General features: G+C 41.7%; 1 protein-coding gene across 3 annotated transcripts in view; it reads left to right on the top strand.

Moving 5' to 3' along the window:
• The first annotated feature begins 1,442 nt into the window (after positions 1-1,442).
• Positions 1,443-13,080, top strand: part of LOC139407137 (protein FAM184A-like) — a 171,015-nt gene continuing 159,377 nt past the window's right edge. For all 3 annotated transcript variants that reach the window (XM_071150581.1, XM_071150582.1, XM_071150584.1), the window contains exons 1-2: positions 1,443-1,708; positions 1,948-2,152. In XM_071150581.1, coding sequence (XP_071006682.1) covers positions 1,973-2,152 — 180 coding nt within the window. In that variant the 5' untranslated portion in view covers positions 1,443-1,708; positions 1,948-1,972. The remainder of the gene's footprint in view (positions 1,709-1,947; positions 2,153-13,080) is intronic.

Below are 13,080 nucleotides of genomic sequence, written 5' to 3' on the forward strand. Positions count from 1 at the left end.
CTGATTCCTTCTAAACCACTCATTGTTGAATTTGCAACTTCCAACTTGTTGTGTAATGTTTATCTCCAATGGCCGATGAGCACCGATATGTTTTATCTATAATTTCTCTTTATATGACAAGAATTTAAAAGGATTTGCCAGTAGATTGTCGACTTGATTCATGATGATGACTACTTGTCTACCTTTCAAGCTAAGATTTTGAAAGTATGATGTTGACAGGATCAGTCCAGTAAAAGCTAATGTAGATATAACTTGAGTTTACACCATTTTATCTGTGGCCAATGACCTTGAGCCTTCTTGGATGGACACTTCTAATGTAACTCAACAGCAGCTTCAAGGGGTTCTAATTTTTTAACTCTACCCTTAAATTTGGCGGTAATGTAGTGTCCAAATGAGTGACAGAATGATGAGCCAATCACGACGCAACTAGAGAACATTACCAACTCCTGCACTCCGTATTTTCCTCTGGCTGCCCCAGCACCATAGAAAGCACTGAGCCAGGCTGAAACACCTGCATTTTGGAGCTGCCTTACTCAATAAAGCAAAAAAAGAGACCAAGTTTGTTTGCAGCTTTATATGTATTTTTTTAAACATTGTTTGCAAACTGAAATGTGACATGTATTAATACCAAAATAACATGCAAAACAGGCACCTGCCCCACCTGCCCTGAATGACGGGTCGTCACTGTACAGTATATAATCCAATCTTGATGATGTGTCAGATATTTGAATCAGCTGTGTAGCGCTAGAGCAAAAAACTAAACATGCTCTAAGGTCGGGCCCCAGAACAGAGTTAGGGAAACCCTGCTTTAGGTAAGGCTAACGTGTGTTTGCTCTCTGTCTTGGCCGCAAGCATAAGAGAAATATAGAGCATATAAGAGTATAAGAAATCAGACAGAAGAATCAGAATTAGACTATGAACTGAACTGTGGTTTGAGTGGGATCTTCAATCTGCTTCAGGATTCTCTTCCTATGTGCAGGGATTTAAGACCAGCGCAGTAGAAATGTTCCAAAAGGTGCTCTAGGCATGCAGACAGCAAGCAGGATTGATGACCAGCTTTGTCCTCCTCACACACACACATTCCATTATGAATGTGTTCTTGCAACATGCACAAACGGGCTACACACACACACACACACACACACATACACACACACACACACACACACACATATTTGTTGAATGTTTTGATTAACACTCTATTGAAATGTAGTGCACGTGTCACCTGACTCTGATCCCATCGCAGCTATACCCCCCCAAAATCAGCGCATCATTGAAAGCGATGGGAGAGAGTGAAAACGAACGGAACTGACGTCATTGACAGTAACGTAAAAAGTCGTCCTTGGTAACAGAGTCTTCAGCAATACAGCAACCACTCTGTCTGTCAGAGAGCAACACACACACACACACACACACACACAAGAGCTGATACAAGCTAGCTATGCATTGAAGAAACACCTTTACGGACCGGCTTTCTCCGGTGCAAAATACCGGGTTCAACGTGAGTAACATCAATTCAACAAGATTTTCATTTGAGCAAATACCCGTGCCATGGTGACTCCTTACTTGTCAAATACAAAGCGAAGAATTTCAAGAATTTGAGTGGTCAAAGGAACGCTACTGCCACACTTAACGTTAGCTGACTTTGGCTAGCTAATGCTGAGGACCCCTTCATGAAACACACGGCAACATTTATTTGATGAAGACGGTAGGCAGTGTTAATTGCGTTTTGCTGTACTAGATTTGAATGTGTTATTAAAACGTTATGCTAACAGCAACTGTATTGCATTTGTTTTGACCTGCAGAAAATGACAGACATTGATTGATATTATCATGCAGTATGTCTTGATGTATTTTTATTTTACGGATTTAAGGAGAAATATCCTGTTGCGGGGGAACCTGCTTTGACCTTTGTGCTATTGTCATTGATACATCACATTCTTCTAGTAACAACATTTGAGGGATCGTGAAGATGGCGACTGGAGCGGGTTGGCAGCAATACTACAGCCCTGCAGCTGGCAATCCATCGTCCGGAGCAGGGAAATATAATTCTGGCTCATCATCTACAATGTCTTACCAGTCGGGCATCACCATGGAATATACCCAAGATCTGCACCTCAAAATGAGCAAGAAAATAGCACAGCTGACAAAGGTAAGGATTGTTACTGTTATAGATACTCGAGTACCAATGGACCGGTCTTTAATCAGGTGCTGTGATGCTGCTGCACTTGTCAAGGCTCGGGTGCTGAGGAGGTATTCCAGTCCTCTCATCCGGCATCAGCGAATCTTTGATTATATAAAACGCAAAATGTCACAATTATTTTATATATAGCTAGGAATTATTCAGTTCTTACATAATGATATGCCTAGTTTGGTCATATGTATGCAATAATAACATTGAACACGGAACGTTATTTCAGTAGTACTCACATAATCTTGCACTAGTGCTAAATAATCATACATTTTAACCCTTGGTGCTGACAGCTGTTTATACCACCAGCTGGAATAAATTGATAGTGTGAGGGCCATTTTCAAATTAAGGACATTTAATTGTTACCCATTTTAATATAACCTATGTTTTTCTACAAGGTAATTTAGGAAGCAGGGTATTCCATCCCAGCCTGGTCTCATTGACTACACATAACATAGTAAATGTTAATCCCGGACACTCAAATTAGTATATGTTACGATTGGTATGGTTACATAAAACAGATGGTTACTTAACCCTTTTAGCATACCCATCCTCTAACCCTAACTTTAACCCTTTTAGCTAACCCTTCCCCTAACCCTATCCATAACTCTTTAACCTAACTCCTACACTTAACCCTAACCCTAAACCCTAGCCTAGCTAACGTTAGCCAGCTAGAAGGAAAGAAATTCCACAAATGAACTTTTAACAAGACACACCTGTTAATTGAATGCATTCCAGGTGACTATCTCATGAAGCTGGTTGAGAGAATGCCAAGAACGTGCAAAGCTGTCATCAAGGCAAAGGGTGGCTGCTTTGAAGAATCTCAAATATAAAATATATTTTTATTTGTTTAATACTTTTTGTTTACTACATGATTCCATATGTGTTATTTCATAGTTTTGATCTATTCGCGATTATTCTACAATGTAGAAAATATAAAAAATAAAGAAAAACCCTTGAATGAGTAGGTGTGTCCAAACTTTTGACTGGTACTGTAATATGAATTGTAATTCGTAAGATATCATACGAAATGGGTGATGTACATCCGCAAATGAATACATACCATACGAAACGTAACATATCATACTAAATGTAGTGTCGAGGATTCACTTATAGAATTATACAAAATGTTCTGAGACCAGGTTGCCCATCCACACTAGGAGCAAGATCCATTGAAGTAAAGATGAGAGATAGTGGTTCCATATTAGCCTATAGACGAGTTGGCTGAAAAAGTCTCAAAAAACTAATGCACGCGCAATGTTATCAGAAGGAGGTATGCGTTGTTATAATTCTGAACGTCAGATAGTTAGCAACAATTCACAGAAGCTGCCTTGTGGGGAATCGTAGGTGGCTCGTTTCAGCTCGTTGTATCTAAAATTTGCCTAGCTAGCTAACCAACAACTGTATCGATGTATTTGAGAGACAACAAGTGCTCACTGTGCAAATGTATTTATTTTTTCATTAAACATTTGGAGACTAAATATAGTTTACATGTTGTGAACAGTCTAAGCCAACCCTGTCTTTTTTTCAACATAGCTACTCACACGTCGGTTTTGTTGCTAAACAACCAATCCATCTAAACTCAACAAAAAAAGATACCTTCTCTCACTGTCGACTGCGTTTATTTTCAGCAAACTTAACATGTGTAAATATTTGTAGGAACATAACAAGATTCAACAACTTGGACATAAACGGAACAAGTTCCACAAACATGTGACTAACAGAAATGGAATGATGTGTCCCTGAACAAAGGGGGGGGGGGGGTCAAAATCAAAAGTAAGTCAGTATCTGGTGTGGCCACCAGCTGCATTAAGTACCGCAGTGCATCTCCTCCTCATGGACTGCACCAGATTTGCCAGTTCTTGCTGTGAGATGTTACCCCACTCTTCCACCAAGGCACCTGCAAGTTCCCCGACATTTCTGGGGGGAATGGCCCTAGCCCTCACCCTCTGATCCAACAGGTCCCAGATGTGCTCAGTATGGCCACCAATGCCACCAACCATACGAGCAGCATTGTCATGCTGGAGGGTCATCTTTCTTTTGGTGTTTTTCAGAGTCAGTAGAAAGGCCTCTTTAGTGTCCTAAGTTTTCATAACTGTGACCTTAATTCCCTACCGTCTGTAAGCTGTTAGTGTCTTAACGACCGTTCTACAGGTGCATGTTCATTCATTGTTTATCGTTCATTGAACAAGCATGGGAAACAGTGTTTAAACCCTTTACAATGAAGATCTATGAAGTATCTTTGAAAGACAGGGTCCTGAAAAAGGGACATTTCTTTTTTTGCTGAGTTTATGACCTGACCTCATATGGGCTATTAACTCTTTAAAGTGGGCACAGCCTTTCCTTGTTGCAGGGTTTCACATTTCACTACATTATATGTGAGTTAGTTAGCTAAAGCACAAGGCAGACTGGGCCACCAGGCTAGTATATGCATACTCTAACCTTGTGGCTTTCAATATGACAACCAATTCAAAGGCATGGTCATACAAGAAGGAGCAATACAACTGTTGCATCCTACCTCCAACTAACCCAAACAGGGTGTGGTCATGTTGTTGTGTTTCGGAGACCCCAGCAGCCCCTCTGTGCAACATCTGTTAAGAAACGTCATTTCTTGTTCCTCCCTGTCAAACAGACACAGACTTCATCTGATTGAAGACTAAGTGGTAAGTGTCCTCTTGTCCAGGTCATAACTCAGTCGGAACATTGAAGTAGTGGACATGGTCTGAAAAGGGATACATTTAACCTGTCCTACAGAAGGCAGCTCCATTGTCTGTCGCTGATGCTCTAGTCTGGTGAAAACATTGTCTCCTATTCCTTGCAGTAAGGTCCTGATTCATAGTGTTTGCAGTGTCATTCAGAGTAGGTCGACACTACAGTATTTTGCAGCTCATCGAGATGCAAGACATTCATTTTTCTCAGCCTTACAGCACAGTAGTACATGTTTGTTTCTATCTCTCACCTGACTACTCTAAGTGATGGAGCAAATAACATTTGGATGCAAGGAAGTTTCAAACTGAGGAGACCTATTTTAGCCGACTGTATTTATCTATTTGAAAGGCAACCTAATATCAATGTGGCTTATATTTCTGTACAATATTATAAGACTCACTTCATTGGTCAGTTTACATCAGATATTGTGTCAGATCGCTTGAATAAAATCCATTCTGTAAAATGATTTATTTTCTTGTATGACTGTATTTTACTGTCTGTTTCATTTTGATAGAGGATGGCTGTCAGGACTGTAAGTAGGCTATTGCTCCCATAGCAACCAGTTCATTATAATTCAAGACAATATCATGCAGGTATAAAGATGCATATTTCTCTGAAGTAACTGGCCTTGACCAATCCTTTGTCCTTAGCTTTGCTAATGAGTCCGGTAATGGCTTTATAGACAAAAGCACCTGAAAACTGAATATTATGGAGACCTATATTTTATTACTATGTACCCATAACATTGTTCCAAGGGGAAACAGGGTACTATGTGCAAAGCAGTCTCATTTTATAGGTTAATTTAAGTACTGAGCTGATGAACCGAGTTGGATCTAGCTGTAGGCTCTCAAATCTTTCCACCTGAATAGTCAAACTACAACAATATAGGTTAGGCCAACACAGTACAGTTAAACTCTGTTTCCTCATTAATGTAGATCATGTAATATATTATGTTACTAATAAGTATGTGGTACACTACATGGCCAAGAGTATGTGGACACCCCTTGAAATTAGTGTGGGATGTGATGGTCGACGAGTAGGCGTCCACATACTTTTGGTAGTGTATAGTGTATCTTGACGATTCCGATTCCCACATGAGTTCAACAAGACTGCCTTTACAGAATGATCTGGAGCCAAGAGCCAATTGAAGCCAGAATGGTAGCCCCCCCCCCTTACCCAAGCACTGCCCAGTTAACCTGGCCACTGGCGCATGTTTCACTTTGGTTTCATTCCACCTCTGATTTATCTCCAGCTCGCTCCCAGCACCGTGTTTACCTCTGCAATGGAGCGGGCTGCTCTGTGTAAAGTGATGACAGCACTTGAAGGAATGTGTTTCTCCCTGCCGTGCCAGGTGGTCCCGTCCATCCCCTCTCCCCAGTGAATCTCTCTCTATAGAGAGATCACTCAGAGGATGTGCTCAGACTGCTGTGATGTGTTAATACCCTTGCTAAGAGAGAGGAATATAGTGCACTGCAACGTTTGCATGTGTTGTGCCATAATCCAGGGGTTAGAAGTTATTTGATTTCTCTGATTTATCAGATGGCAGGCTGGGCCATGCTGCAGAGCAGATGGCTACGGCCCTGGGCTCCAGGGCTTAGTTCCAATAGGTAGTGGGACTGGGAGGAACCTTAACAATATGTTATTTTAGAAAACCGCTTCAGCCTTATCTGGTGGACCTCAGATAGGGACTGAAATGGCACTACAGGCTTAACAGAAAACGCTTACTCTGCCAACGTTAACGCTACAGTACCTGTATGTGGTTAGCAAACGTACTGCAAGAATTCAAACAAAGTTGTGCTGCAGAGGGCTTGCAAGACAGGAAGTCTGAAAACTCATTCTTTGTTAGCAAATGTGTAATTTATGGAGAGAATATCTAGGCTAGAACTAGTCAAGACAGGGAATTATTTTATCTTGTGGTGAGGAAAAATGCTTGTTCTTTGAGAACACAAATTGTCCATGACTTTACCTGGAGGCACTGGGGATATTGAAAATTATTTAAATTATTCTCCCAGAAGGATTCAGAGAGAGGGCGAAATCAAATGAACAAACTGTCAAGATTGAACCCTGCTGTTGAAAAAGGCAGGAGTTGTTATTAACCTTGGCAGGATGCTCTTGGCTGATTGTCACAATCCCACGTCAGATTTCATTAAGATACTCTCGCACCCCATGGCACACCCTTATCACAGGAAATATGATTAAAGTTCTCTCTGATACACCACTGACTGTGTGATGCAATCTGTGGTAAATGGTCACTGCCATACTGTACATGCTGCTCATCTGTCGTTTGCCAGAACACACCTCTGTGGTGACAATAATGCAGGGTTTAGTTCTGGAAAGTGTCTCTGAAGGTGCTTCTAGCTCCAATTGTTCCACCTCAAGTGTATTCTAGAGACAGGCAGGAGTGAAGCCGAGGAAACAATACCATTCTGGCCAATGTGTGTAAAAGTAACCTATGCATTTCTAATGAAATATCCCCAAGCATTTGACAAGGCTATTTAAGCTGTCTGGCTGTTTGTTGTTAGGAGACCGTACTGTACTGAGTTTCTACAGGAATGTGAGGAAACACCCCAGAACAAACACATGGGGGAACCTAGACAGGTGGAGATTAGAGAGGGCAGGTTGGAGGTGTCAGGTGGGTGTTTCACAGGAAAGCCACGACTAATGACAGCACAGGTCTTAACATGACTGACTGGTGGCTGCGTCACAAAACCCGTGCTTCCCCGTGCGTTATTAAACCTTACATTTCCACCCGACCAGCTCGGGCTCACAGCGAGTTAAGACTCACCATTGATAATCTGCGTAAAACATGTTCCTGTTTACAGTTGTGTGTGCTGCTCACTGACTGCCCATCCATGCATGATGTTGCCATGGCCCTGTTCAGAGATGTCATGCAGTATGACAAGGATAAGATGTCATCATAGACATTAAAACCAGTAGATGGTGATAGGAATGCGTGGATGACGTCAGCACTATGAAAAAATCCCGATGGCGCATGAAGCTGGAAGTATTTGAATTTGAAACACGCCATGTTGCTCAATGGGGCTGAATGGCAACAAAATCGCTATGGATCATGGTGAAAGAGGCCATAACTAGCAAAAGATCATGGTCGATGGATCACTATCCACATTTTCCACCATAATTTGCAAATAAATTCATAAAAAATCCTACAATGTGATTTTCTGGATTTTTCCCCCTCATTTTGTCTGTCATAGTTGAAGTGTACCTATGATGAAAATTACAGGCCTCTCTTTTTTAAGTGGGAGAACTTGTAACAATTGGTGGCTGACTAAATACTTCTTTGCCCCACTGTATTTCAATTTTTTTCAAGTCAAACGCCATTTTAATCATGAGAATCTCCTCTTTCTAATTATGTAAGCCTGGGCAGCTAGCTCGGTTGTCATTAAACGCTAGCCCCAAAATACTTTTTGCCCTTGGAATGCTGAGCTCCCCCAATTGTTTTCCTATGGAGAGGAATACCGGGCTATTTCACCAAATATCTCATTGTGTATATTTTGTTTTTTTCAAGTCGGGTTTAACCGGTGTGAAATGGCTAGCTAGTTAGCGGGGTGCGCGCTAACAGCGTTTCAATCGGTGACGTCACTCGCTCTGAGACCTTGAAGTAGTTGTTCCCCTTGCTTTGCAAGGGTGCGGCTTTTGTGGTTTGATGGGGAACAATGCTTCGAGGGTGGCTGTTGTCTATGTGTGCAGAGGGTCTCTGGTTCGAGGCCAGGTAGGGGTGAGGAGAGGGACGGAAGCAAAACTGTTACACAGGCATCATTTTAATCAGGAGTATTCTCCTCTTTGTAATTATGTAAGTTTGGGCAGCGAGCTTGTTTGTCATCGATCGCTAGACCAGAAATAGTCCTAAATTTAAATGTTTTCCCTACTTTTTCATTAGGCAGACAAGCACAGTTGACACCATCGATGTGCGGATGTTTACTTTCTACACAAGTAGTTTTTTTCCAGTTTCGTCTGACGACCAGATTGTAGAGGTAAAATAAAAAGGGATACATTTTTTATGGAATTCTAAGCATGACTCCAGTCAAAACAGGCGCTGCGAAAGTTCGATTCCATTTATTTGCAATGGGCGCTAGTGTTCCAGTTTAGCCAACGTTCTTAAGCCGTTTTTTAGCCTTGGGTGAATTTTGACTCATTCTATTGTCCAGTCTATAGATAGCCAGAGCAAATTCACGAAAGCACACGAATGTCCATTGAGAAAGCACAACGACTATACCATTTAGCTAAGCTAAGAATGACCAAGAATAATCAAGTCAATACACGTTAGGTAGTTAGATAGCCTGTAGTTAATATACTGGCAAGTTTGATGTATAACTACTAACGTTACGCAGCTAGCTAGCTAGCTAGCTAACATACCGGTACATACTGCTGTAATGATATGCTATGTGGTACATAAGGACAGCGTAGCTAACAAATTGTCAGCCATCATAACGTGTAAGGTAACTTATTTGAAAAGTCATTACTTTATTACATTGAGTAGCAAGCTACCCTTGGTCGTTAGGGCAAATCTGGTCTGTGATAGGAGGGGGGGGTTTCACATCTAGCTCGGCTATTAGATATTCTTTAGTAAAGGTTGAATAGTCTATTGTTCAGCTATTAGCCCCTCTCCCCAATTTGCACTCTTCTGCAGGTATGTTTTGATGTGAGAGAGGAAGCCAGTCCCATCATCGCCACCTCACCCACTCTTAAGATAACCTTTGGGCCAACTGGGGGCCCAAGGCTGGTTAGGGGACACTGCAATTGTGATGAACTGAGAGAATATTAGGGTAGCACTGTAATTCATTAATCATATGCTGTCTGCCACTGTTCTTACCTATTTCCCTTTCTGTCTTCTACACCTCTCTCCCCACCTCGTCTTTCTTCCTCGTTTTATAATGCACACCATATGTGCATTGAAGTACAGATTGAACTTGTATTTATAATATTACAATTATCATAATTTTAAAGCATTTATTATGTATTTATAACACCTGGATAATTAACTTCTTTCAATAAAGCGTTTCACATTCTCCACTGGTTCAAATTAAGTATCTTATTGAAATACTATCCTGTGTCCTCAGATTAATGCAGATGAAGGGAGTTAGATATGCATAGTTTTTTTTCTGTATATATTAATAATCAATCATGTTTCTAGTTTTTTGCATAGTTACAATGTGTAATAATTGATGTCCCAGGAGCAGTAAACACTGTTGAAGTGTATAATTGTAATACATACAGTACATGCAGACACAGCATCATTCAAACAAGTTTGATATGACTGAAAAATAATTTCTCAACTAAACATCCATAGGCATACAGTGATTTTTATCCTCCACTACACAGTAAGCAAGTAAATAGTTAGCTATGTTACTTCAGCTGCATTGCAAGGCAAGCTTACACAATTGTACATTCAATTTGCAGTAAATGCTTTAGCTAGCTAGATTTTTTACATCCACTGTTTCACAAGACGGCAGCCTAGTTTGCTGGTTCTCAGGAATCCCTAAAACATTAAACAACAGGAATGACAAATTCATTCTCCCAACACTAGCTAGTCAGAACTTGCTAAATTGCGATTTTTGTCAATTAACTTTATGACAATTTTTTTTTGACATATTCCTCTCAATTGTACATTTTGTCAGCCATCTTCTCCCAGGGACGGGTGGCTCGCGTCAAAATTTGTCATTAGAACCACTCGATATGATTGGTCACATAAAAACCTTGGGACCAAATGCATAATGAGTACTCTAACTCCCCCTTGTGGTGGTCTGAAGCAGTGAAGCTGGGTATCCCTAAGTCCCGCGGTGCAAGCTCGCAACTTTTAAAGGAGGAACCACTGTACTTATGTAATCAAGATATATTAGTGTTTTAAGTTTCGTAATTTTCTTTACAAATGTAAGAATTTTTCTTCCACTTTAACATTAGATTATTTTGTGTAGATCTTTGGCAAATTCCTGCTTTCTAGGGGCAGTAGCCGTCCAGCACAGCTTGTGACTTCACGCTCCAGACTGGACACTGGGAGCCTGGATGTCATACTATCTGATGATCTCCTCCCCCCACCTCGAAAGACTTCAAAGCAAACGTTGTTGGTTTAGGCTGATAGACTCCTCAACACTAAAGTTGGATGATGGCCTCTCCAACACAACCTCTCCCTCAATGTGAGCAAGACAGAGGAGATGTTCGTGGACTACAGGAAAAGGAGGACCGAATACATCCCCATTCACATCAACTGGTCTGTAGTGGAGTGGGTTGAGAGTTTTCAATTAAAAAAAAAACATTGTTTAACCTGGCAAGTCAATTAAGAACAAATTATTATTTACAATGACAGCCTAGGAACAGTGGGTTAACTGCCTTGTTCAGGGGCAGAACAACATATTTTTACTTTGTCGGCTCAGGGATTCAATCTAGCAACCTTTTGGTTACTGGCCCAATGCTCTAACCACTAGGCTACCTGCCTAATGAGATGAACGTGGACTACAGGAAAAGGAGCAGGTTGAAAGCTTCAAGTTCCTTGGTGTCCACATCAGCAACAAACTATGATGGTCCAAACAAACGAAGACAGTCGTGACAACACCTTTTCCCTCACAGGAGATTGAAAAGATTTGACATGGGTCTCCAGATCCTCAAAAGGTTTTACTGCGGCAACCACTCGGCATCCGACCATAAGGCGCAACAGAAGGTAGTGCGTATGGCCCAGTACATCACTGGGGCCAAGCTTCCTGCCATCCAGGACCTATATACTAGGCGGTGTCAGAGGAAAGCCCCAAAAATTGTCAAAGACTCCAGTCACCCAAGTCATAGACTGCTCTCTCTGCTACCGTACGGCAAGAGGTATAGTATACGCCAATTCTAGGTCCAAAAGGCTCCTTAACAGCTTCTAAGACTGTTGAACAATTAATCAAATGGCCACCTGGACTATTTATCCCCCCCTTGATGTTACACTGATACTACTCACTGTTTATTATCTATGCATAGTCACTTTACCCCTACCTACAAATTACCTCGACTAACCTGTACCCCCGCAAATTGACTAGGCACCGGTACCCCCTGTATGTAGCCCCCTGTATTGTTATTTTATTGTTACTTTTTATACATTTTTTTTTTTACTTTAGTTTATTTAGTAAATATTTCCTTAACTCTATTTCTTGAACTGCATTGTTGGTTAAGGGCTTGTAAGTAAGCATTTCACGGTAAGGTCTACTACACCTGTTGTATTCGGCACGTGACAAATAAGATTTGATTTGATTTGGTAAAGTGCCAGTTTCATCTGTTGACAGAGGAATTTCATGGTCATTTGCACCCTTGAAGCACATTGTGAATTTTCAATGTGGCCAAGTTCATATTTCACTCTGTATTTCATGTCCTGCTGGTTTGGGAGAAATACACTGCTCAAAAAAATAAAGGGAACACTTAAACAACACAATGTAATTCCAAGTCAATCACACTTCTGTGAAATCAAACTGTCTACTTAGGAAGCAACACTGATTGACAATACATTTCACATGCTGTTGTGCAAATGGAATAGACAACAGGTGGAAATTATAGGCAATTAGCAAGACACCCCCAATAAAGGAGTGGTTCTGCAGGTGGTGACCACAGACCACTTCTCAGTTCCTATGCTTCCTGGCTGATGTTTTGGTCACTTTTGAATGCTGGCGGTGCTTTCACTCTAGTGGTAGCATGAGACGGAGTCTACAACCCACACAAGTGGCTCAGGTTGTGCAGCTCATCCAGGATGGTACATCAATGCGAGCTGTGGCAGGAAGGTTTGCTGTGTCTGTCAGCGTAGTGTCCAGAGCATGGAGGCGCTACCAGGAGACAGGCCAGTACATCAGGAGACGTGGAGGAGGCCGTAGGAGGGCAACAACCCAGCAGCAGGACCTCTACCTCCGCCTTTGTGCAAGGAGGAGCAGGAGGAGCACTGCCAGAGCCCTGCAAAATGACCTCCAGCAGGCCACAAATGTGCATGTGTCTGCTCAAACGGTCAGAAACAGACTCCATGAGGGTGGTATGAGGGCCCGACGTCCACAGGTGGGGGTTGTGCTTACAGCCCAACACTGTGCAGGACGTTTGGCATTTGCCAGAGAACACCAAGATTGGCAAATTCGCCACTGGTGCCCTGTGCTCTTCACAGATGAAAGCTGGTTCACACTGAGCACATGTGACAGACGTGACAGAGTCTGGAG

This window comes from Oncorhynchus clarkii, chromosome 4, assembly GCF_045791955.1.
Source record: "Oncorhynchus clarkii lewisi isolate Uvic-CL-2024 chromosome 4, UVic_Ocla_1.0, whole genome shotgun sequence".
NCBI classification, from domain to species: Eukaryota; Metazoa; Chordata; class Actinopteri; order Salmoniformes; family Salmonidae; genus Oncorhynchus; species Oncorhynchus clarkii.